This window comes from Talpa europaea, assembly GCF_964194135.1.
Source record: "Talpa europaea genome assembly, chromosome: 1".
NCBI lineage: Eukaryota > Metazoa > Chordata > Mammalia > Eulipotyphla > Talpidae > Talpa > Talpa europaea.
Genome location: NC_140073.1, coordinates 140,095,309 through 140,122,848, shown reverse-complemented (window position 1 = coordinate 140,122,848; position 27,540 = coordinate 140,095,309). Strand labels below are relative to the sequence as shown.

General features: G+C 35.6%; 1 protein-coding gene across 2 annotated transcripts in view; it reads right to left on the bottom strand.

Moving 5' to 3' along the window:
• Nucleotides 1–24,606, bottom strand: part of SPAG16 (sperm associated antigen 16) — a gene marked incomplete at both ends in the record, with an annotated part of 714,501 nt that extends 689,895 nt beyond the window's left edge. For both annotated transcript variants that reach the window (XM_084253918.1, XM_084253919.1), the window contains 5 exons: nt 2,826–2,963; nt 7,364–7,482; nt 12,237–12,332; nt 13,571–13,617; nt 24,480–24,606. In XM_084253918.1, coding sequence (XP_084110044.1) covers nt 2,826–2,963; nt 7,364–7,482; nt 12,237–12,332; nt 13,571–13,617; nt 24,480–24,606 — 527 coding nt within the window. The remainder of the gene's footprint in view (nt 1–2,825; nt 2,964–7,363; nt 7,483–12,236; nt 12,333–13,570; nt 13,618–24,479) is intronic.
• Nucleotides 24,607–27,540: the final 2,934 nt, after the last annotated feature.

Sequence of the window (27,540 nt, the reverse complement as noted above, 5' to 3'; positions counted from 1 at the left end):
AGAAGAAAATCTAAATTTGTAGCAAGTATAGGGAAAGCCTCTGTTCTAAAATTTGCAATGCACACAACAGGTAAGTTAATTCTTGCTTTGATTATAGCAATTCCAATGATATTTTAGAGTAAAAGATTTTTCTCTTTCATTTATTCCTTCATGCTTCATCATTGTTGAATTTCAAAAAATATTAATAACGTGATGATTTTTCAAAATTGCAGGAAGACAGCCTTTAGAGCCATTGATAATAATAGCTGACATTTTCAAAGCACTTTGTGATTTATACAGCTCTTTAACATAGATTGTATCATTTAATTATCATATCACTCCCTAGGAGTTAATAATATTAACTATAATTACTCTCAGTTTAACAATAAGAAAACTGAGTTAATAAGCAGCAGAATATTGGAAGCAAAGTATTTGAACTTTTAGTTCAGTATTATTGCCAGGGAAAATTTCTCCTACAAAATTATTTAGCTTATATCTATATGATTTCCCTGATTCTTACTACCACATCATTAAATGCTACCAATATGATAGAAAACAACATACAACATATTTGTATCCTGACTCTATGCATTTAAATATTAACTATTAGAATGGTATTAATATCTACACTAACATTGTTTCAAGAAATAGCTTTAATTCTATAAAGGAAAGTCTTAGGTTAAATTCCATGAAGGGAATCCCATGTTCATTACTAATTTCTATGGGAAAATATCCTTATAAGTCAAACTGAAAACCATACACTTTGCCAAAAGGTGTTGTGAAAGCACATTGGCTAAATATTCATTCAACAAAACAGATATTAGGCATCTACTATTGGTCAAGCCACTTTCCTGAAAATTTTCCATTTAAGTAGACTGCAGCCAATAAATAATTTTTCTTTTCTAATTTTTGTTAAAATTTAAATTACAACACGAGATTAAGTTGAGAGATAACTGTAAGTCAGTGAAACTAGAACTATACATACATCTGAAGAGGTATGTTACTCTATCTCTGTATCACAGTGCTATAAAACACTATTACCTCAAAAAAAATTTTTAAAAAGGTTAAAAAAATTAAAGCTACATTTCAGTAAATGTAATAATTTTCATAAGTAGTAATGTTATTTTAGTAAACATAAATAAGAGACAAATTTGAGTCATATGTTTTAATTATGGTTTACTATAACATTAAGTTAATAATCTGCCTGGATATGATTTATATGATTTTAATGATAGTTTTAAAATATAGTATTCGGGCCTCCCTAGTGGCACAGGTGGTTGAGCGCAGCGCTCTGAAGCTGTCCACAGCCTCTGCAGTGCCGGTTTGATCCCCACTGGCCTCAGCGCAACCCACATGGTGAGCAGACCTCTCCTGTCTCGCCCGCTGCTCCCCTCAGCAGTGTATTTTGTCAGTCTGCCTGTTCTGTTACCCTCTCTGTTTCTGGTGAATCCTCTCACCTTCCCGCGCATCTGGACTGTACCCCAGTTCTTGTATAAATGAAAATAAATCTTTAAAAAAAATAAAATATAGTATTCAATCAATAACTATTAATCAACAATGATTATTTAATGTCACTGGAGCAAAACTCATTGTACAAAGAGGCTGTATCTATTCAAAAGAAAGTTAGCAAATTCAAAAAATTCAAAGGAGATCAGGAACTGGAACCGTATGCCAGACAGCACTCTAAAAGACTTGCTGTGCCCAATTCCCAGAGCAGCCATTAGGTGTTTATGCAAAGTCACAGTGAGCATCACGGCCCACAGCGCAAACCACTCTGAGAAATGAACTCAGAACATAGAACCCAGGTTCTGGTAATGTGCTATTCTGTGGATCATCATACATTTCTATCTAGAATGTAAAATGCCAAATACTACACACATAGGTCATATGAAATTTGTATAACTTGCAAAAGTATGTCTATGTGCATATCAGAACTAAATAAATGACCATACAAATTATCTTTTAGATATTACCATCTTTTACAAGTAGGAGTTTATTTTAAATGTCTTCTTCACTTCTACAATTAAAAGACTTGTCCTTGGATTAAACTTTTAAAAAGATCTTAAAAATATTCCTATATGGTAGTTCTGCTAATTTAATTTTTACTTTAATTTGATTTTTAAATGGAGAAATCTCCCCTTTAAATGTGCTTAATACATATTAATGAACTAAGCATGCACTGTCTCATCTCCATATCTAAGCATTGATTTTTTCATCTAACCTTGTCTTAGATGAATAGACCCACATCAATTCAACACATTCACAAAGTTGTCTTTGCCAGAATACACTCTTTATCTAAATTTGTTCACTGAAAATTGCAAGTCTCCCATTAATTTTAGAAAGAACGAATGATCCACAGAGATTTGGCTTCTTACTGTTGTTTCTCCTCTGTGTATAAATTCATGCTCGGAAATTACAAAATAAGAGTCTCCTTTGGGGAGTTTTCAAATACTGAAATTCCTCTACGAGGAATATACTAACTCCTTGCTTCCTCTCTGCTTTCTACAATTCTATTATTTCAGAAATTAGCTTATCCTCACAGGAGAAGATTTTACAAAACATAAAAAGTTATAAAATTGCATAAGGAAGTGAATATTGTGTAAGAAACTAACCATCTACTACACAACCCCTGAAACCACACTTGGTGAATTGTAAGTGTGTGAGTTCTGGTCATTTGTTCAACTAATTTGCCAATGAAGACTTTCATAATCCTTCGAATTTAAATATTTCAGTTCTCTAAATTAAAATTTTGATTCGTTAACCACCATTCACGTTAGCTTCATTCAAACCTTAGTTAGTCCAAAATAAACAGGAAAATATGTCATTTAAAAAAAAAAATAACATACTCAGCTGCCTGTTTGTAGTGCTTCAACTCTTTCTTCAAATTTTTGTTCTCATTTTCTAAAAGCATATTCTGGGTGTAGACATCTGGAACATTCCCAGCATCTTTAACTTCAGATACTCCTTTCTGTACTAACTCATACCTAGGATAAAATTTTAAAAAATATATAAATAAATAAAAGCTTTATGTTGTTCCTGTCAACTACAGTGGCCTACTTTATATACAATTCAAAAAGTTAAGTCTTGGGCCTCCCCTGGTGGCGCAGCGGTTGAGCACTGGGCTGCAAAGCTGCCCGCAGGCCTCTGCAGCGCTGGTTCAATCCCCTACTGCCGGTGAGGGTCCCACATGGCACGACAGACCTCTCCTGCCATGCCCACCACTCCCCTCAGCCATGTGTATTTCGTCAGTCTGCCTGTTCTGTTCCCCGCTATGGCTCTAGTGAATTCTCTCACCCTCCTACACTTCTGACTGTACCCAGTGCTTGTATAAATAAAAAAATCTTAAAAAAAAAAAAGTTAAGTCTTAGGGAATGTTTACATTAACTAGTCACAATATTACTTTTATAAATAAAAATGTCAACATTCATAGCATATACTTATAATAAAATATTCACAAATTGCTAGGTCCTAATATCATCATGGTCTATAAAATATAACTAAACATCTCCTATGTTCCAGGCACTAATCTAGACATTGATGCAATTAACAAAATGTTGGTCCAAATCTCTGTCCAATGGCATTTCCATTTTAGAATGGATGGAGATATGTTCTCTGAAGTAAAATAAAGCAGACTAGAAGGATGCTTTTTTAGAGATGGAGATAGAGTGACTGGGTGGCCAAAGAACATCTGACTCACAAAGTGATATTTAAGCAGAGACCTGAAGGAAATGATGGACTAAGGTATGTAGACAGCTGAGAGAGCACCATTGTAGTTGATGAAAAAATTAATGTAAAAGCCTGAGACAAAGAAGTACTTAGCATGAAGAAAAAAGAGCAAAAAGTATACCTGGGATATCTGGAGCTTACATACTATTGTATGTCTGTCTGTTCACAGGAATAATTTAGCAAAGGGGGGGGGGGGAAATGCAGTACAGGACAGATAAGGAACAGTTAGAAAAGCAATGTCCTTGAGCAGGTGAGAAGAGCTTGGATGTAATACACAAAAGGCAGTTTGACATTAAATGACTGTAGAGCTGCATCTTTGTATGAGAGGGAAGGAAAATGTCTGAAAAGAGAGGCAACAGGCTGGTAGAGAAGGAAGCAGGAGTCATGGAACTGCTTTTCTATTTTCTCCGTGAAATAAGAAACATCAGAGAATCATTTCGAGATTGCAATAATTTTAATCATTATACACAGCAATTCATAAAACCAAATAAAAAACCCAAGCATAGAAAAACTTTTTGAGTAATAAATTTATTAAAAAAAGAACTCCCTACAAAGCTAGCATTTAGATGCAAGATACAGATGAGCTAATCTTTAATTATCAATATCTTACATCAGAAGTCCTAACTTTATTAATATATTATACTTAATAGCCAGATGTTCTATGTGATGCATCTTATCTGATATAAAAGAAACAAGTGAACTTCCACAGCATATTCAGAAGGTTGAGATAATGGAATCAATATTAAGTAATATTTAGCACAATTTATAAAACACCAAATAGATAACCATTTAGTCATAATTCATTATTTTATCCATATTTAAAAAGTGGCTCATACTTATCTCAGAAGAGAAGATAAAAGTAGTGATTGAAGAACTGAAGTATTAGCCTGCAAAATGGTGCAGGGAAAGAAAGGAGACGACACAAGCACTAGTGGAAGTGTTTAAAGTGAACACATTCTCTTCATTTTAACCCCTTCTTTAATTGTCTCCTTCAATGTACTTTCAAAATGAAGATAAAAAAATTATTAACTAAACCTACAGTGGAGACTTCTTGAGTTCACAGAAAAAATTCCAACTATATTCACCTATATATATGTGTATATACAAATATATACCTATATAATATATATAATCTTTATTAGTAAACAGCCAAAAATAAATATATTAGAATTCGCAAAAAAAGCTTTGCAGGTCATATGTCTACACTGTGACTAGATTTGCTGTTATAGCATGAAAGCAATCTTCGACAATACCTAAGAGAAAGGTCGTGGCTAGGTTCCAAAATAATTTTTTTTACAAAAGAAAAAAACAGGAGACAGGACAGATTTTGGCCTGAGGCTCTGTTTGCTGATCCAAAATTTAAAAGATTTACTGAATTTCCTGTTTGAGGATTAAAAACACATCAGTTGAATTTTGTTGACCAAATGTTTTGGCTGGGGTGGGGGTTGTTTTGTTGTTTGATTTGTTTAAAAACTAAGAATGAAGAAAGCTTGCTTTGTCAACTTTTCTAAGAATAAATGAATTCTCAGAAATTATATATATGCTTTTCTTCATAATAAAAATTATATAAATTATGTATTTAATATTCCTATCGTCCTATTACACATAAAAGGTAAAGGTTTCTTATGAAAGTCAAAAATGGTTCTTTTGAAATAAAAATATCCAATACAATGTAACCTCATTACAAACTGGGGCTGAAATAAGGGTAAAGTTATTTGAACCACAGAATTACTAAGCCCATATAATAAATAGATAATTCAAGCAAATTTTATTTCACAGTTGTAATACTATGCTAAATGGTAAATTTGGTTAGGGTTCGTTTAATACTAATACTGCTACAGCTTCCTGACATTTCATCTCAATTCATCTCAATTCAAACTGCTAAATCTTGTACTGGGTGAAGGAACTTAAGGGTTACCTGAGGGAATATAAGGGAGGGAGAAATGGGTGAAGGAGGGAGCAAAGTGGGCATTGACAGGGGAGTTAGGTGGAGGGTAAGTAGAACAGATTCACTATAGAAGAGCAAAAATGTGAGCCCAATGTTTAAATTAAAAATATAATTTTAAAAAATGCTAAATCTAAAAAGATATGGCAAAAAATGAGTAATTATTAAGAGATTACAAGGTTCCAGATTTCACCAAGGTGATGGTTTCACACTTTAGACAGGTCAAACATGTAAGCACTACAGGGACTAACACATATTCTAGAAAGAAGAAAGGTATTTAAAACACATTAATCTTCCATTTCATTGGAACTGTAAATTAATCACCTGTTTGTGCTTACGAAAGCATATTTTACACGGCATTCATAATTATTTCTCAGACATTTTCATAAAAACCATTAACACAATTTCCAAACTTAATAGAAATAGTAATATTTTTCTACTTTCAAATTTGTTCTTTTTCCTAAACTACATCAATGGAAACATGACTCTCCCCATTAAATTTATTAATTTAGGCATATCATTTACTGTAATGAAACTGATTTCTCCCCTGTGCATGATCTCATTAGAATTTTTTTTTAAGCAGAAAATAAAAATTACATCATTATTAAAGTAGTAGAAATTAAAAACTGCCCTTATACTTAAAATTAGAATGCAAGGCCTCCCTGACAGTACAAGGGATTAAGCACTGCACTATGAAGCAATCCACAGCACAAGTAGAATCCCCGGCCAGCCAGGGAGCAACCCACATGGCGAAGCAGACCTCTCCTGTCTAACCCACTGCTCCCCTCAACACTGTACTTCAGTTAGTCAGTCAGTCTGCCTGTTCTGCTCTCCACTCTGTCTCTGGTGAATCGTCTCACAGCACCCCCCACATCTCTGCCCTTTACCCCAGGTCTTGTATGCATAAATAAATCTTTTAAAATAAAAAATAATAAAACAGAATATAGCCCATAAACACTATAAACATATTTCTATATCACATAAATAATTATATACATAATATGCAGTGGATTTTAAAGATCAAACATATTTACACATCAAATTACTTGTAACATTTCTTTAAGGAATGTTAAGACTATGGAAATGTGTCTGATGCTATTAGTAAGTAGTGTACAAAGGACTACAGTAAGCTTGCAGATTTTCTCAGCAAGTAAGTTAATAAAATTTCAATCATAACAAGATAAACTTGTACTTAGGTATCATTTGAAAACGTAATCCTACTTACTATTAAATAAAAGAGTATTTGTTGAAAAGAATCAATTAGACATGTGAGTAGAGAAAGGCAGGTCAATCTATTATGAGCAAAACAAGCAAAGAAATGCTTTCAGTAGGATGCCTAAGACAGGAAATAATAACCTTAATAGTTACTCAAAATACATAAGGAAACTATTTCACAAAATAGCTTAGTATTATAAAACTCTAGGACATTTTCTATATTCTTGATTTTTAAAAAATCACCTAAATTTGAATATTTAGAAAAGATGTTTAATAAAAATTTCTTTGAATTCAAAATCCTATTTTTATGTTTGTATAGGTGTATCTCTTTGTGTGTGTGTGTGGTCTGTGAATTCAGTGGTAGGAAAGGGAAAGGTTTTTATCTATTTCACCCATTTTGCATATGCTGAATCACTTCAAAGACTTTTAAGATGGTTCAAAGTGTACATTTTAAAAGCTAGCATTTCTAGAAAACTACTTATCTGAAAAATTGTTTACCATTCAGAATGAAAGCAATCAAGAGTTCTGGTCATTCCCATTTTGATCAGGAAATTGCAGAGAAAGTCCTCTATTACTTCAGGTACTGCAGGCTTTGAAGGTAGAACTGTTTTCTGCTCCTGAAATTTAAGTGTATAATTATATATTTGTTGTGAAGACAACCAATAGTGATGAATACTTTGAATAATAACATTATATAATTTTCAGGAATTCATCAATGAGGTGTGTATAGATCAAGTAGTGATGGAAAAAGACAAGATTTGGTCCTATTATCTAATAATTATGTAAGGAGCCCAACATAGAGTAAATATGTGTATGGAATTAAGCTGCTATGATAGTAGGATGGTGTAAGATGATTTCATTGACAAAGTGGCATCTGAGTATAAATCTAAAGAAGTAGAACCTGTACCCCGGTTTGTGCCCATGACAATAGCACAAGTGTTGGAGAGGATACAGTGAAAAAGGAATTCTATTAACTGTTGGTGGGAGTGTAACCTGGTGAAACCAAAAAGGAAACAATCTGGATTTAGCTTAAAACATTAGAACTGGCAATACCATATGACCCAGTAATTGTACTCTTGGCACAAAAATCAAAAAATATTAAACAACTGAGACAAAAATCCACAGGTTCCACAATGCTCATAGATTATTTACAACAACTCAGACATGAAAGCAGTCGAAATACCTATTTCTGAAGAACTGGATCAGGAAGACATTGTACAACCACACTATGGAGTATTATGCAGCCTAAGAAGGGTGAAAGGCAGTTATTTTCAACAAAATTGAGGGAGTTTGAGAATTATGTGTAGTACTATAAGTCAAAATGATACAAACAAATCCTGGACATACACCTAACAAACAGACATACATACAGAGCAGTCATGTAAATACTTAAAAAAAAAAAAAACACTGGACATCAGGCCTCCCCTGGTGGTGCAGGCGGTTGAGCACCATGCTGTGAGGTTGTCCACGGCCTCTGCAGCGCCGGTTTGATCCAGGCCAGCCGGTGAGGGTTCCACATGGCGAGCAGACCTCTCCTGTCTCGCCCGCTGCTCCGCTCAGCAGTGTATTTCGTCAGTCTTCCTGTTCTGTTTCCCACTCTGTCTCTGGCCCTCCCATGCCTCTGGCCTGTACCCTGGTTCTTGTGTAAATAAATAAATAAATCTTTAAAAAAAAAAAAAACACTGGACTTCAATAAACACCTGAGAGATCTGAGGTTAAGAGGGAAATGGAGGTGGTGGGAAATGGTGGTGGGGAAAAAAGTATGTATATTAAAAAAACTCTTTACTTTCCACAATACTGATTTTTTCATTTATATCCATTTTTATACCAATCGTTTTATACAAATTTTTTTTACAAATATAGCATAGGCAAGTACAAAGGCCCCCAAGAAAGTAGTGTGATTAGACTGGATACTGAGGAGGTTAGCTTACCCTCTCCAGAGAATATAACACATTTTAAAATGTTTAAAATGGAAGGACATTTAATTTGTTTTAATAAATATCACTGTTAAGAGAAATATGTATGAGTTTAGTGGCTTGATTTTGATAAATACTATGGATAAATAATATATGGTGAAGGGCTTGCACTATTTCATATGGAAGTAAAGTCTATCAAATAAATCGGTGGTAAATCAAGGTTATAAGAACAGTCATGTCCATTGTTAATATACTGTCTACAGCTGCTTTTGCACTACAAGAGTTGAGTAGTTGCAACAGAGACCATATGGTTCTCAAACCCTCAAGCATTTACTATATGCTCCTTGAGAGAATAAGTTTATAAACAAAAACTAGAAAAATGGAGATATTTCACCAAATGAGATATAAAACTAGGACACCTATAAAAACTACCATATCACATAAATGAGCATTTAAAGTAAATCAAGTAATGGGCAGATTCTTAAAAATATCAACAGCATCATTGTCTCCAGAATGCATTCGTTTCATTCTCATTGGCAAGAACTCAGTAAACCTACTGACCCTTGGATGAGCAATCTATTTTTATCTACAGAAACTAAGGAGTGGACATTTTTTCCCTACATCTCCTCTCTAACCTGGTATTTTCTATGTAGTACAACAGGTTACATATCATACACAGAAAAGTTAACCAAGAAATGGTGAGGAAATATATATTAAGTATAAATTAGTATAAACTAATACTAATTAGAAAGTTTAGCTTAGAGGGGAAAATCCAACATAAATGCAGGCGCCTTTTTTAAATGAAATTATATACAAATAATTCCTAGGAATGTATCTGTATATGTGTGTATGTCTTTGTAGCCCTACTTATATCCATCCTTACAAAAAAACGGCTTCAAATTTAAGAAACCTGATAGTATAACCAAACTATACCATTGTTACAGATTAATACCTCTTCTGATCTTAATTTTTTTTCAATAATCATTTTCAATATAATGAAACCATGTTTTATTTCAGAGTGCAGGACCACTATATCTGTTAAGGATAATTATATTCTATCAAACACACAATTTAAAGTGTTCTCATTTTTTTCAACTATATCACCAAGTTTTAAAGAAAGTAGTGAGAATTTATTTAAATATCAACTTTACAATAGTCTTTGGTAAATTCTTAACAAGTATTTACATTATTTCCAACTTCCAGCTTTTCAATTATTTCAGCTACATCAACTAATTTTAACTATTTGTCAATTACTTCAACTATATCCAATTTTCCTAATAGTATGATGGCCTTATACTTGCAAATTTTAATGAAAATGTTGAAAGTCCTCATTAGGTAGTGACTACGGAATCCTCTAACATAGAAGAAAATATATCTTGTTTATAAAAAGATGTAGTAAGATCATAACAAGTGGAAACTGCTTTCATAAGCAATATAAGATGTTTTAAAACAGAAAGCCCATGGCAAAAAACAAAGCTAGTATTTGAAGATAAGATAATCTAGAAATTAAAAAAATAGAAAGGTAGTTGATATTCTTATCATAAAATGAATTCATATTTAATTTTAAAAGCTTAAGGGCAACTTTTCTGAATTTTCTGCTTAGCACTGTTTCTATAAAGAATTCAAGACACAGATACAAAAAAATTAAATGACAGTCAACCAGTTATAAATATAACAAACATAAAAGTTAATTCTTGGAAGATTATAAGAGACAGATTTTTTTTAAGAAACTGATGAGAAAAATTGCTGATATTTGGTTCAGTAGATATGACAGCTACTATACTGCATTTCTCACCCCAATTGACCTTGAATTCACCTTTTGATTTACCTTCTAGGATGATACAACACACTAATTAGCTTGGATCATAATTTTTTCATTCAGCGATTCATTTACACATTCACTTACTCAGCCGTTATTCATTTAGTGTTTGCTATGTGCCAAGTTATGTGTTAGGCATAACTACTTTACCAAAAATCAATATGAATGAGTGGCGTATACATTATTTTTTAAATCCTTCTTAACTTAATGATGTATAGCAAGAGGAAGATGATAGGCAGGTAACTGATGATATCAGATGATATCAGGTGACTGATATGTATCCATTAAAAAATGAGTCACCTCTTTTAAAATGCTACATCTTGGGGGCCTCCCTGTTAGTACAAAGGGCTAAATCACAGCACTATAAGGCAAGCCACAGCCATTGTGGCACAAGTTTCTCTTGCCAGCCAGTGAGCTAGCCCACGTGGCACAGCAGACCTCTCTTGTCTGGCCCACTGCTCCCCTCAGCAGTGTATTTCAGTGGATCCGCTTATTCTGTTCCCCACCCTGTCTCTGGTGAATTCTCTCACCACCACCACCCCCCCATCCCTCTGGCCTATACCCCAGTTCTTGTATGCATAAATACATAAATTTTTTTAAAAAAAATTCTACATTTTGTAGAACTGAACCTACCAGAGGGTGGAGGGTGGAGAACAAAGTGGGAGGGGGTACAATGGACTACGGTGGATGATTATGGATGATTTGATGGTGGGAGTGGTATGGCAATGAATATTTGCATAGGTGTGAAGCTGTACCCCTGAATCATATACAGTATTGTAAACCAACACTACCTCAATTAAAAATATTAAAAATAATATATTTTATGCCATCATCAATTTTTGAGAGTTTTCAATTTTAAAGGAATGTCATCAGTTTTATACAATTTTACTTGATGATATTATAATCAGCAAGTATTCCCTACCATATTCTTTAATGAAATTACTTCATAAGCCTCACAAAAAAAAAAAAAATTAGGATGGTAACCACTCCCTGTGGGTTAAAAACTTCCATAAGTGGGCCTCCCTGGCGGCGCAAGGGTTAAGCACAGCACTATGAAGCAATCCGCAGCCTCTGCAGCACGATTTCGATCCCCGGCCAGCCAAGGAGATACCCACATGGCACAGCAGACATCTCCTGTCTCGCCCACTGCTCCCCTTAGCAGTGTATTTCAGTCAGTCTGCCTGTTCTGTTCCCCACTCTGTCTCTGGTGAATCCTCTCACCTCCCCGCATCTCTGGCCTGTACCCCAGCTCCTGTATGCATAAATAAATAAATCTTTAAAAAATAAAAAAAAATTCTATAAGAAAAAAAAATCAAATACTTGAAAACAAATTATAGAATCTGTGCATTATACCATGTACATGATCACTGCAAATCCTCGGCTTAATAGGTCAGGCAGACTTCTAAGAAAAGGTGTCATTATTGCAAGTAATGCAAGAGTAACCAGGATGTTAAAATGACAATGGAAAGAAGAATAAATACAACTACTTACTTAAAAATGAAGGATAAATAAATAGGAGTGAAAAGACAGCAGGTGATAAGGCTGCATATAGTAAGGTGAAGTACTTAAAATTTAAATGAGTCACATTTTCAAATAAAAGGTATCACTGCTAAATGGCTGTATTCAAAATTCTCACCAAAATTTGAGTATCTGCAGCCTGCTCTTGGACCATCTGAAATGCTTTTACCAAATCTTCTTCACCTTCTGGAATGCTAAAATTGTCATCTGGTATCTAAATCGCAGGGAAAAAAAAAGAAGTTTGGGAAGAGTAAGCAAGAATATAAAAATACCTTATTTCATTTGAGAAATAATTTTTCTTCACAAAACAAAGATGCAAAGAAATTCACTTTGTGTAAGACACAATGTCACACTGAAGATCTACGAAAAATGAAAAACCAAAAGCCAAGTAGCTTTCTGACTTCCTTGTAAACATCAATGTCACTTCTAATAAACCCAAGATTAGCTTATGGGCAACTGCTTTTATCTAAAATGACAAATGTCTAACAACTCTGCTGAAAAAATAAAGTTAGGTCATCTAAATGCCACCATTCTCTCCCCATCCAGATTTTATCCACCATTATTTTTTTATAACTACCAGCAACTATAAATCTCTAGTTTATTTAAAAAAAACTAAAGAAAACAAAACTCCCGCCTGAATGTAAAACCCTTTGTAAAATGCAATCAAACCTAATCATACTAGTGAGAGTTAACACTTACTGCATGCTTCCTATGGTCATGCAGTTGTTTTTTTTTTTTAATTTTATACAATTTTACATCATTTTTCATTTTTGCACAATGTATGCATTTTCATCTTGGTTGTAGTTTTAAAGCTTTACATTGCCAACTCATTCAGTAGTTTCAAGTGGTACAGACAATCTCCATTTTACCCTCAATGATAACAAAAAGTCTATCTTAGTCCTTTCTCTTACTTGTCTGGCCACAAATTGCCAGGCCTCCTTCTACAGTTTCATTTGCAGCTTCTGTTATCTAAAAATGACACTATGCTCCTCCAAGTCTCAGGAATAATGACAGGTTCCATCAGAACAATGAATTAAAGGAAATGTTTGAACAGTAACCATGTTAGACATAAGTGCAATTAAACTGGAAGGAAACAGGATCTGAGCTCCAGCTCAGTAGTGGCAATCTGGGAAACCCTACCGAAAGCCAATTGGGTAACAGGGAATGCCTGCTAGACAGGGAGGTCAGTCTGTAGTATGGATCCACAGGGCAGGTAATAAGGAGCAGATGCTGTAGGGCAATTAACAGGAAAATCAAAAGAGCCAGATGATTAACAAACATAAACTCTTAAAAAGAACTTTTACTCCGCACTCATAACCAACTGATATTACCTGAATTCAATGAAAAAATCAGCCATCTCTCAAGGGGTAAAACACAAAAAACAAAATAAAATGAATATTTCACAAGTACAATTGTAATGAATTTACAAAATGCCTAAAATGAACAAATTACCTCTTCATATTCATAATCATCTTCAGATGCTTCAGTTATTGTGACCTCTGAATATCTTGTCAAGTTTTAATTTCAAACTATACAGAATAAAACAATTATTTTTAAAATCAATTTGATCTGAAAATACAGTATTAGATCCATCTCACCACCAAGTTGGTAAAAAATATGCAATGTAACCTCTTTAAATTTTTTTTCTCCTTATACAGTTTACAAATACAATGTTTAAAACAAAATATTTTAATTCTTATTTAAAATTATTTTCTTTGCAGGCCAAACTCATGAAAAATACATATTTCTATCTTTTTCCAACTGATTCTAAAAAGAGAAAAACATGCATAATAAAATACAAATAAAAAAGAGAAAAAAATTATGAGTAAGAAAGCTATGACAAATCTAAAGCATCCAGGAGGGGGAGAGGAAAGAGGAAGGAAGAGAGATTGCAGAGAAAAAGGAAGGGATGAGACCCAATGGAGGAGTATATGTGATTTGGCCATGGGAACATTATAGTGACCACACCCAAGGGCAGAAATCCTTTATTGTGGAAAAAAAGAAAAAAACAAGAATATAAAATGATGACAGTTCAATAAAAAAAATAAATAAAAATCTATGACAGTAAATTTCAAGTTTATGTAAAACCACACCAAATTTTCCAGAGCTCCTGAGTCAGTGTCACAATGCAGTGTGACTTCTATATTAACAGTACTATTAAGCACGGCAATATTTAAATGTAAGTGAAAAATACATTTCAATATGTTCAATAAAAGTTGCTAAAATCTGCACCTTTTTTTTTCATAGATATCTCAATTTTAAAATTATCTTCTCAGGAAAGACAACTGAATTTTAAGCATATATAAACTACATAAAAATAACAATTCAGCAGTTCATAAATTACCAAAATTTAAGCATCAAAATATCAATGGAAATTATCAAATAAAAATTCTAAAAGCACTGCTAATCCTTTCAAAAATTACACGCTATTTTAATAACAAATGAAAACTTCAACATATCATTTCACAGTAGGAGAAATCATCACAAACAAGTAATACTATTTTCTTTTGCTAGTTGGTAGGTTTTTTTCAAGTGTAGAGACTTGTATATGCCAAGTTTAAAAAGTATGAAATTAAATACTTTAATGCACCATAAATCTTACAAAAATCAAAGATGAGATTAGCCTAGCTGTCATTCTGCTGCTAGTTATAAGAAACTGTTATTATTCTGTCTGAGAATATAGTTTCTCTTTATTATAAGAACAGGTAATGCTTACATAGCACTTAATAGGAGATAGGTGACAGGCACTGTCCTAAGGGTTTTACATGTATTAATTCATTTCATCCTCACCCTATCTACAAGACTGAAACTATGATTATCTCCATTTTACAGTCAGGACTCAAAGGCATAAGGTTACACAGTTAAGACCTACCCAATAGGAAAAGACCCAGAATTTCAAGTTTCACTCTGCTATGCTACTTCCTCTTATTATTTCATATGGGTTTTCTGAACTATGTAAATATTTGGCAATCATCTTCCACATAATACTAAGCCTCTAAAAGATAGATAATAAATTATTGTTACTCAGACCCATGATAATCAGTGACACTTCACTGTTTGCCCTATCACTTGAGGAGACGCTTAGGACTAGTTCAGTCTGACCAGTTCTTAGGAGCCAGATAAAAGTCAAAAGGCCAGTATTTTATTGCTAAACATAAATGTCCCTAATAATATATTGAAAAATAATTCAGGTTCAAAAAATAACTATTGAAAAGTGAATTAGACAACCACAGAATCAAAACTGAAGTCCATCCCATAATCTTGAACTCATCCATATTGAGTATAAAGAGTGAAGTGCCTGCCCATATTAGTTACTACTATGGAATATTATCTAATAGCATTTGCTTCACTTTCCTTTAATCTTCTTGCCAGCAGCTCCTTAAAGACCATCAAGCTTCTACCAGTAAATGATCTGTTCAAGTATTTCAGCTTTCACTAATATCCTACTTAAAGTACTCACATCTGCTAAATGGTCATTCGCAAAGTCACTCCAATATTCTAATGCAGTTCTTATATTAAAATACCACCTCCAGATACCAAAATCTATATTTTTTTTAATTACTACATAACAAATTTCCTAAACCTTTGGGCTTGAAAAAACAAAAAGCATAGCATAGTGTCTGTGGTTAAGAAAAGGCTTACTTGGAAGACTATACTTTGGAATCTCTCATGACATCTCAGTCAAGATGGCAGCCAGGGTGGCTGTCATCTGTAGACTTAGCTAAGCAAACAGGATCCACTTCCTAAGATGCTCCCTAAAGGTCTCAATTCCTTCCCACATGGACTTTAACACAGGTTTCTTAAGCATCTTCATATAGTGGCTAACTTCCCCAAAAATAAGCTAGCCAAGAAAACAAAGTAGAAGTCACAATATATTTCAAGGTCAAGTCTCAAAAGTCACATATACTCATTTATTCAATATTCTATTGATTACATAGGTCACCCGACTGAGTATGGAAAGGGTCCATACAAGAACATGAGTATCAGGAGGTGGGAATCACTTTGGTGGGCATCACACTGGAGGGTGGTTACTATAATACCTTACAGGGTTTCAAGAATATTAAAAGAGTTAACATCTGTGAATCAATTCAAATGATGTTTGGCTTAGAATGAGTGCTATACAAGTACTTGTTATTATTTCCTATTCTGAAAAGAGATGAGTACCTTTGGAGGGGGAAGTCTCTTATGAGGCTTTTGTGGCCCAGTTCCCCAACATGCTATAGATGAACAGATAAACAATATTCTAAATTTTGCTCCTTTTCTAGATTTTGGTTTTTCTAGATTTATGTATTTTTACTTAATGAGATAAAATTTCCTGAGGTTCAGCTACAGGAGGTATTCAGGTCCTCATTTTTATAGAAAAGGATGCCCCCTTCTACAAGACAGCTAGTAGAAGTTGATTCTGCAAGCAGTCACTTGTCTTGAAGTGTCTAGTAAAATAATACCATCCTTCATTGCTACTCATACAATAAATTTAACAAAGAAGTAAATATTCTGAAATTTGTATATCATAGGATATTTCAAGTAAGTCGACTGAGAAGATTATTGTGAAGATGAAATATCAAAACCAGGTTGGTAAATGTGGCAATATATATAGGAAAAGAGTGATTCTTCCTCAAAGCTTTGGAAACATCAAACAACACTGCATACTGCACTCAGAAAATATCATAGGCAACAGCTTTGAATAACTAGTAAATGCATTTATAAAGCTTAAAAAATACAGTCATATGGAGCATAACAATATTCTCACAACAATAATATGACATTGAATGGTGGAGATATAGTCATCTCTAAATTTAAAAAAAATTCAGGGGGATTAAAAGATTTGCCCCATATCACATAGCTATGAGTGGCAAAGACAGGTTTCTTTAATAGAAAGGTCACAGATTTTCTAATAACACCAACTGTTTCGAAAGTGGCATACTAAGAACATGCAACTTTTACCAGTATCCTAAGTAATGAACTCTCATATATTTATTTTCCAAGTCTCAAGTGTTGTACTATCAAGAGCTCAATGAAATCACCTCAATAGCTCAATTCGAAGAACTGAGGAAGGAGTAGTATAAAAGGAACTCAGGACTACAAGGGCAAAAGTTATATGAATGGTGGGCAAAAGTTTAGGGAGACAAAAGGTGAGGAAGAAGATATAAAAATAGGAACCAACATGTTCCTTGACTGATATTTTTAGCTTCCACAATATGATTTGCTCAGAAAATCTTCCCAGGAGCAAGCCAGTTCAAATGTAATGTTGTAGTGTTACTGAAGAAATAAATGTACTTTGGCATGTATGTTTGAATGCATCTGTCTCCCTGGCTACTTAGCCTGCAACACATGGACAAAAGCACAAATGAATCCCAAAATGATTCAGTGGCCATTTATAAATATGCATACAGTGCAAAATATTAAAATGAATGAATATGGAAATTAGAAGAAAAAAGGAAATACCAAACATAAGATCAAGGTAAAGATGTGGTTCATGCCACAAGGTATCAAGAACTTTATTAAAGATAAGTCACAGATTTCACTCTAAGTTTCCCAGCAGTCAGTATAAAGAGGGAAATGTAATCAGATACAAAACCCAGTGTCCATCCAATGAAAATAGATGAGTTTCTCAGCAAATGTACAGCAATATTTGGTTTCAAAGCCTGAGAGAAATTACACTCTTAGGTTCTCATAATAAGAACACTGTGGACTATACAGATATTGATCCCCTTAGATCATGGAACAGTAAGAAAGACAGAGTGATGAGGATCTGATGGAATACCAGGTGTGAAAAAGGTAGGAAAGCAGTGCTTTTGAAGCAATATTGCCAGAGTGCAACTAGACAATTCATCAAGAATTGCCTGAAAGATAAAACACTTAGGTTCTACTTTCACTAGGCAACTTCATCATCTGTAATCTAATTTCCTAGGTGATCCTATTTTCAAGGAAATGTCAAGAGAACTAAGACAGTCACAGTTCTCATGCAAAGCTATTTTTTCACTGTAGAATAAACCACATCCTGGCTTACACTCAGTTTCTTAATGTGAAGCTGATTCTGAGCCCTTACAAAACTCCCTGTCCGTTATTTGACTAGTATTCCTTCAAAGAGCATTGTTGAACTTCAGTTCCAAATTCTTTTTTTCCCCACTCTTGTCTATTTCCCTCAAATCAATTCTTGCCTTTCTGCCTGCCTGCCTGCTTAGTTGGCTCTTGACCATGGTACAATCTGCAGCTTCCTTTTCCTCCCTGGTCTGCAGCCACACAGTCCACAGCACCACCCACTTCTATGCCAGGTTATGTATACTCAAGTGGTAGTCTCAACTCGGACCAAGGGCCCAGTCCCTCCACATCTCCACTTGCTATGCAAGGAATTTAACAGGACTTGAAAATTTGCATATTATGAATCAGTTCCCTATACTTCTCATCATGGGTGAAATGACTGACAGTTTCTGAACCAACAGAATTGACCTCAGAGATCGAGTTGGGTGTAGGACAATATATACCCATACTGAAACTGCTAGGGAGCCTAAATCCATCACAGTACTATAAAAGACACAACTTCAACAAGTCTTCAGAGGATTTCAGCTGACCTACTGGAGCAGAACTCGAAATGATGGTTAGTATGATGACATCACAAACAAGGTTCTACAAATGGACAACAGGAAGAAAGCAAAAAACACTATTCAGAACTGAGCTGCACACAGAGCTCCTCACACAGTGATCTCTTCCACTCCTGTGGAAGTGGCGATCACTGCAGCAGCAGCATCTTTATAAAGAAATGGAGTGAAACATATAGCTAATTATATTTCACATGATTTCCCAAAGCTACTATAGACAGAAATTGCTCTGTAATCTTTGCCATCACTGCAGACCAATGTTCACAGAGGCAATCTAAAATCCAGCCTGGATCCTCCGTGATGAATATTTACTTAGCAAATTGAAATAAAAGTACTGTAACCTGCAAACAACACAGTCATGTTCACTATCTTAAGAATGCCAGTTTGCATAAAGCACATTGAATGAATAATATAAACCAAAGATGCCAAATAACTGGCAAGCTGGCTGCCACTTTCTTCACTGTTGATTGCTTCCTGCAGTCTTTCCCACTGAGTCTTCATGAGGTCTCACAATTCTTATTAACACCACATGCCAGGGAGCTAGAAGAATTCAAGAAAATTGCCAAGAGTGGAAATGTATTGGCCACCCTTGCCCTAAATAACTATGGCACATCTTCTGCCTCAGAAGATGGAAAGTAAATTTCTTTCAACGTAAAAAACATATAGTCCTCATGCTGGAAAGTGGTTTAAACTTCTAAGTCAGGAGATCCAAAGATATGGGCTTTACATATTATACCTTTTTCTGAAAATAAAACTGGTTAGAGGTTAAGGTATTTGTCTAGAACCTTGCTACTCTAATTATAGTCTTTACACCAACAGCATCAGCAACACCGGGGGCATGCCAGCAATGCAGAATCTCAGCAGTGACCTGCAATTAATGAATTAGAATCTTCATTTAAGATTCCTGGATGACTTGAGTGTACATTAAATCTATGTCCTAGACTAGAGGACACAGAACAAAATACATTTTCTTTTTCTCTCCAAATATCATATGGCTTTCATTATGTAAAATTCATCACTCAGGTTTAGTCACTTGCCTCTTTTCATAGATTCTACATTCCATTTGTCTATCCTTTTAATTTAAATATATGTAGGGTGCAACAAAGCAGTCACTGAAAAATTCAGTTTTCCAATGATTATAAGAAATAGACTACTTGAGTACCTAATGATTCTTTGAGGGATTTTACAAATACCTTCTCATTTAATACTATAAACACTCCAAAAAATAACATGTTATAATAGAAAAAATATTGAAATGTTTATAAGAATGAAAATTACAAAAAGCAAAAATAACAAAAGTTCAATTTTAATTAAAGTTAAAAATCAGTGAACATGGCTACTGTACTGAATACATGATATTTAAGACAATCATGCCTCTTAGATAGGGTATCAATTTAGTGTCATCACCATATTTCAGAGACGGGAATTGTGTATTTTCAGAATTAGCAGATTTTGGAACTACATGCTGAGCTGACTAGCCTCAAAGGGATAACTTAAACTGATTCAACCCTCACAATTATTGCTGAGGCAGAGGAGACATATCTAGTGGCCAGCAAACTTGTATCTAGTATCTAAGAAGCTCATAAGCATTAAACAATAATTGAAAGACAGAGGATCACAGAAACAAGACAAAGGGAGGCAGACAAAAAAATAGTATTTTGGGGACTCCACCTTGCCAGTGTCCATGATTTCTGTTACTCTTAAACAAAATCTTAACAAAGCATTAGCTTTCTTACTACAACTGATACCAGTCTGCATCCCCCAACTGGAATCAGCACTACCACATACGCACAGGCCCACATAAATAGGCAGTCCCTGATCACTACCAGAAATGAAAACTTCAGCCAAGCAGTGTTGATTTCTAACAGAAGCATCATTCACAAACCACAACTAGCCTTCTTTACAAATTCTGGGGACATCTACCTGGCCCTTTGCAGATCACATATTTAAAATCTACCCTTACATTTCACAATGCTGCAAGTATCTTTTGAAAGATGAGTTCTCCAGAGGATTCATGTACTTTCTGACTAGATTTCTTAAAGCTCTGGAGACAACTTAGTAAGTTAAGAGCTGTATCATACATATTTGTATTTCACCTCTCAGAAGTTTCAAACATAAAGGCAATGACACTGTGAAGTTAGTTAGAAAAGAAATAGGTGACACTATTACAGCTAGATTACAGTGGGGAGGGATATTGCAAGGTAAGAATTGTTTTTCCTGAACACATACTCTGAACTGTCAAAATGAATACTGTACACTTACTGATGAAGTTATATCCCCTGTGGTGGATTCTGGCTGTATCTAGTTTGGGCCACATTAGTCTACTCATGTTCTTTACATTTGCATGTTTAAGCACAAAGAAAGGGGTGATTTCCTGGATGATTAGAGGCAACCACTTTCAAAGTCTTGCTCTACAAAGACTATGCATTGGAGCAAAGAAAGTTTGTTCAATAAATGGTGCTGGGAAAACTGGGTCGCTACATGCAAAAGAATGAAGCTTGACCACTACCTCACACCATACACAAAAATCAACTCAAAATGGATTAAAGAACTAGACATAAGACCTGAAACCATAAAATACATAGAAGGAAATATAGGCGAAACACTACGTGATCTGCACATCAAAGACATCTTTACAGACACATCACCCAAAGCAGTGATAGTGAAGGCAAAGATAAACAGCTGGGACTACATCAAATTAAAGAGCTTCTGCACAGCAAAAGAGACAATAACAAAAACAAAGAGAAACCCCACCAACTGGGAGAACATTTTTGCACCCAACACTAATGATAAAGGACTGATCACAAAAATCTGCAAAGAGCTGATGAGACTCAACAACAACAAAGAAAATAATCCAGTCAAAAAATGGGCAGAAGAGCTAAAAAGAAACTTCTCTGAAGAGGAAATGCAAATGGCCAACAGGCATATGAAAAAATGTTCAACATCACTTGCCATCAGGGAAATGCAAATCAAAACTACCATGAGATACCATCTTACACCAGTGAGAATGGCACATATTAAAAAAACTAGCAACAACAAATGCTGGCGAGGGTGTGGAGAAAAAGGAACTCTTCTGCACTGTTGGTGGGAGTGCAAACTGGTCCAACCACTGTGGAGAGCTGTGTGGAGATTTCTGGACCTACTAAACATAGAGCTTCCATATGATCCAGCAATTCCACTCCTAGGTATTTACCCAAAGGACACAGAAACATCAATTCCAAAGAACACCTGCACCCCTATGTATATAGCAGCACTGTTTACAATAGCTAAGCTTTGGAAACAGCCCAAATGCCCAAAAATAGATGACTGGATCAAGAAGATGTGGTACATATATACCATGGAATATTACTCAGCATTCAAAAAAGATAAACACATGCAATTTGCAGCAACATGGATGGCGCTGGAAGGGATCATGCTCAGTGAAATAAGCCAAAAAGAAAAAGAAAAATACCGGATGGTCTCACTCATAGCAGGAATCTAGAAAACTTAAATAAGGGACCAGGAAAATGAATAACTATAAGAAAGTGAAAATCAAAATCAACAAAAAACTATGAACCAGAGACACTTTTAGGGGGGCGGGGGCGGGAGGGAAGGGATTGGGGTCAGAATGGGGGGTCTGCAATTGTATGGGGAATATAACAATAAAATTTATAAAAAAAAAAAAAAACAAAGTCTTGCTCTATATTGATAGCCTGGTGTTTAGTGTTTTATCAGCATATGTTCAGACATAAATAAGGGATGTCCAGAACCAAATGCAGTAGATTAGAAGTGATTAACTGTATGCGCAAAATAGAGAACAAATTTCTGACTCATTTGTGCATATTATAACTTATATTTATCCACTGCAATCGCTCAATTAAATTACCTGAGAGCTAATGACTTAAGACCCAAGAAAGTCTCACTTCAGCAACTATCATAATTGCCTTAAGAAACAATGTCAAATAACATTATACAGCCAACTCTTAATTATGCATGTTAAGAGTGCCCAGGGATATGGGATAATTGGCATCCAAAAGTAATCCTCAAACTTCATTTTAACTAAGAGTTAAAGCCTCTCCCATGACTATACCTCTTACTTGAACATTAAGTGTAGGAAAATTGAATGGTTAAATGTTTGTTATCCCCTGACTACCCTTTGGTTGAAGCCCAAAATAGTACTCAGTCAACCAAAGAGAAATGGAAGAAAAGCAAAGATTAGATTATTTACAAACTGGATAATAAAATCATGAAAAGTTAGCATTGCTTTATTTACAAAGTGATTTAGAGAAGTTTTCACAAAACAGGTTTTTTGCAAACTGATTAAGTTGGCAGTTGTGGCAGTGCCAGTGACTTCCCTGAAAATTAAGTAAGCCTGATTTTAACTGCTGAAAAGTTATGCTATATTGTAGTCCACCATTTATTTCAAAAAGCTGTCTGCAAAAAGTGACCTTATGTTTGTCTCATGTCAACAATTAAACTATATTATAGAAATCATTTTTAGTGCAGATAAAAATATAATGCCTGATTACCATTCACTAGCAAGGACAATGGATAACTTTATATTTGATGTAGATAAGCTTCTAAAGATTACTGTTTGAATTGTTTTTGAATTTAGAAGAGGAATTATTACTGAAAAAGTTGTTAGTGCTATGAAAACACAATAACACCTCATTTAAGGCAACAAAACATGTTTCATTCAAATTGATTTCAAACTGTTCAAACTTATATTCCTATAAAAGTCATGTTTGTATCAAATAAAATATATTTTCTTTGATCTTTTCAAGTAGGTTTTTCAAAGATCCATGTAGCACGTATAGCACTGATCCTTAGACAGGGCAGGTTAATCAGTTTGCCAAAGTCCACAAAATGAAATAACTTCTGGATCTCTGAAGTCTTTAATCAATTAAAGCTATGGGGGGATTACAGTTTGAGAAGACAGAGACTGATTCTGGAGTTTTCTTGACATCTTTAGGAATAAAACAAAAAACTCTCTCTCCCTCCTGCTTGGAAAAAAAAGGAGTTGACATATATTTTTTCTCATGGCCTCCACCCCATCTCGCCAGTACAATAACTCTAAATGGTCAGAGGAGAGCAGCTCTAAAGGCTTACAAGAAATACTGAATGGAATTATCAGTATGTGGCTATTCTTTTTTTCTGGTACTTCCACTGATAATCACTCATCACCAATTCAGTTTTTATCTAACAGATCAGAGTCTTACCAGTTCACCAGCTCACCATGACCCCGCTCAAAAAAAAAGGGGGGAATTATTAATTAGCCAATATTAAAACTACCCAAGAAACTGATGCCACCAATTTAAGCACTGGACACTTGGACCATCTACAGGGTCATGGATTAAATACCCTAAACTTTGACTCCATGAGGTCCAAAGCATAAGTCTTTCTCTAATCTGCCCATTTAATTTGTTCTGAAGGCTTTGCGGTTATTTAGGGAAAAAAAAAAAAAAAACACTAAAAGAAAGAAGGGTTGAGTCGGTCAGTTGTGCCGCCTTAACACAAAACTTTTGTCCAAAGTTTGAGTTGTGCAAAGTATGAGACTCCTGAAGCTTTTCCAACTCCTCCAACAGGAAAGGAGCAGCCCAACACCCTTCAGAGGGGAAATTTTCAGAGGGTAGCGACCCGAAGATGGTGATGGCGCAAACGCCACCTCCAGGTGTCCCAGGAGCCTGGGCCCAGGGGCGGCCGCACCCTGCGAGGCGCCCTCAGTGGGATGAGCGCGCGCTCGACGCGCACCGGGGGCCGCAACCCCAACACGGGAAGGATACGCTCCAGGTAATAGGCGCCCTCGGCGGTCACCACTTCCTCGGTGTCCCCCGCAGTGGTCAAGCCCATGCCCAGCGCTTCCTCCAGGACCCGCAGGGGAGAGGTGGGCACTGCCTGCTGAGCAGCCATGACGACGCTCCCCGCCCCGGTGCCCGTCCGTGCGCTGCCCACCGTCCCTAAGGGCAACCCGAAGACGCCAGCCGTTCACCCCAAGTGGCTCTCGCGAGAGCCCTGCCCCCCACCCCTCTCAGCAGGCCGGTTCCGGCCCGAGGGTTGTCCCTGCCCTCCAGGTTGGAGACCTGGCGTTGCTTCCCAGGTTACCAGGGCAACGTCGTTGCCTAGTTACCGTGCAAGCTCCGCAAGTGGCTCCCAGAGTGGACAGGGTGCAAGAAACAGCTGGCTTGGATTACTTACATTTTCTTACCGAGACAGCTTGGTTTTTCTTTTGTTTTGACCCTATCATTTCAACCCTATCATTTCTTTCTCACTTCATTTTCTTCACTAAATTGCCTTTCTCTTGGTTCTGACATACCCATCATCAGCCTCCGAATTTAAGTGTGTGGAGCTTTTCCCAGGGAAAACTGAAAAAGAGGAAGCTCCTCAGTGCCTAGAGGGAGAGATAATGTACTAGAATAATTGAGAAACTGACCCCAGGGAACTACTATCCTCAGATGCATCCCCATAAAAAACCAGAGTGGTCACCTTCGTCTGTTCCGTTCTTGTCACCCATTAAAGTATCTGGATGTCTGTTTTGACTTTGGTTTAATGCACCGGGATTTGGAATAGTATTTGTAGTGCTGATTCTTGCCAAAGTAAACCGACTTTCTTAAGAACTATGAGCTACAAAGGGAGCTAAGTTAATGTGTAATAAATTACTTCCACACTTATAGTATGGGTATAACAGATGCATCCACAGAACCCTTTTTGCACATTTTTTTTCATTGTAAATTTCTGTTGAAAACTGGATGCCAACAGTAACTCATTATATTTTTTTTAAATAATAAATTTTATTTTTATATTCCCCATACAATTGCAACCCCCCCATTCTGACCCCAATCCCTCCCCTCCCGCCCCTCACCCCCCAAAAAGTGTCTCTGGTTCATAGTTTTTTGTTGATTTTGATTTTCGCTTTCTTATAGTTATTCATTTTTCTGGTCCCTTATTTAAGTTTTCTAGATTCCTGCTATGAGTGAGACCATCCGGTATTTTTCTTTTTCTTTTTGGCTTATTTCGCTGAGCATAATCCCTTCCAGCGCCATCCATGTTGCTGCAAATTGCATGTGTTTATCTTTTTTGAATGCTGAGTAATATTCCATGGTATATATGTACCACATCTTCTTAATCCAGTCATCTATTTTTGGGCATTTGGGCTGTTTCCAAAGCTTAGCTATTGTAAATAGTAAAGGCTCCATTTACTATCCAAAAATTGCAGTAACTTCCTAAAGAAGTGATTGAAAGCCTGGGTGTTGAACCATAGGCTGCATTTAGAGCCTGGCTCCACTACTTACTGGCTATGAAACCTTAGGCAAATTATTTAATGCTACTAGGCCTCAATTTCCTCATTTGTAAAATGAAGACAATAATACTGTCTACATGAAAGTGTTGTTGCAGGGAGTAAACAAAGTAAAGCTGTAAGAACTCACCAGGCACACAGCAGATTCTAAGAAACAACTTATCTATCAGATTTAATGGTTTGACTAGAATTTGTTTCTGAGAATAATCAAGGGTCAAATTTAGAGAGTTGGAGAATTTATTCCCAGTATTTATTATTTTACTAACCCAATCTTTATCCTTGACTTTTTGCATCAAACAGAACCTGTGCCCTCTTTAAATGCAAGGAACAATTATAAAAGACTGAAAATACAAGAATCCACTGCTTTAATAGAAAGCTGTTTTTTTTGTTCAAGAGGGAGGCATTACCTAATCCTTCATGGTTGCTTGTTACAACCACAAGTCTGAGAAACAGCATGGATAGGAGTAGTCAAGACCTTACCTTACCTCCTCAGCCAGTTAAGCATGAAAGAGCAGTGGTGATGGTTCTTGCCAAATAATTAGTGTTTACTTTGATTTTTTTTTTTTGGTCTGTCACAACAGCTCTCCTTTTTCCTAGTTTTTGTATATAATGTGTCACTTTCTTACCGGTAGGTTTAAATCCTGGCCTTTCTGTCTGAACTTAATTAACTTCAACTATTTAAACCTTAGTTCCCTCTCCTCTACTAAAATATAAAATGCCATGAAATATTTTAAAAGCACTTAACATCACTCTGTTTGGTACAGAAAATACTTTTAATAAATAATCATTGATAAATTTTCTTAAAATGTTGACTACACATACCAATCCCCAATTGGTTATATTTGTAAAGAACATATATATTCAAGCATTTTTTACAACGAATATTTTTATAAATATGTAGTACTTAAGAAGGGGGGAGTGTTAATAAATTTATAAGAAAATGCATAGGGCCTCCCCTGGTGGCGCAGCGGTTGAGTGCTGGGCTGAAAGGCCGCCCGCAGCCTCTGCAGCGCCAGTTCGTTCCCCGGCCACCGGCAAGGGTCCCACAAAAAAAAAAAAAAAAAAATGCGTAACTTATAACCAATATCCTCTGTTTCAGTACAGGAGAAATGGGAAAGATTCTCATCAAAAGTGCTCAAAAAAATCTGGGGACTAGACCTCCCTGGTGGCGCAGGCAGATGAGCTCCGTTCTGTGAAGCTGTGCACAGCCTCTGCAGTGCAGGTTGGATCCTGGCTGGCCAGGGAGCACCCCACATGGCGAAGCAGACCTCTCCTGTCTCTCCCACTGCTCCCCTCAGCAGCGTATTTCATCAGTCTGCCTGTTCTGTTCCCCACTCTGTTTCTGGTGAATCCTCTCACCCTCCCACACATCTGGCCTGTACCCAAGTTCTTGCATAAATAAAAAAATCTTTAAAAAAATCTGGGGATTCAAAGAAATCATTACTGTAGTCAAAAAAAATTTTGTAAGTCTAATTTTCTTAAGTTTGCAAATAATCTTTTAATTCAGAGTTACCAATTTGCTTATGTCTAGTTCATGGAGTTTAAATTTG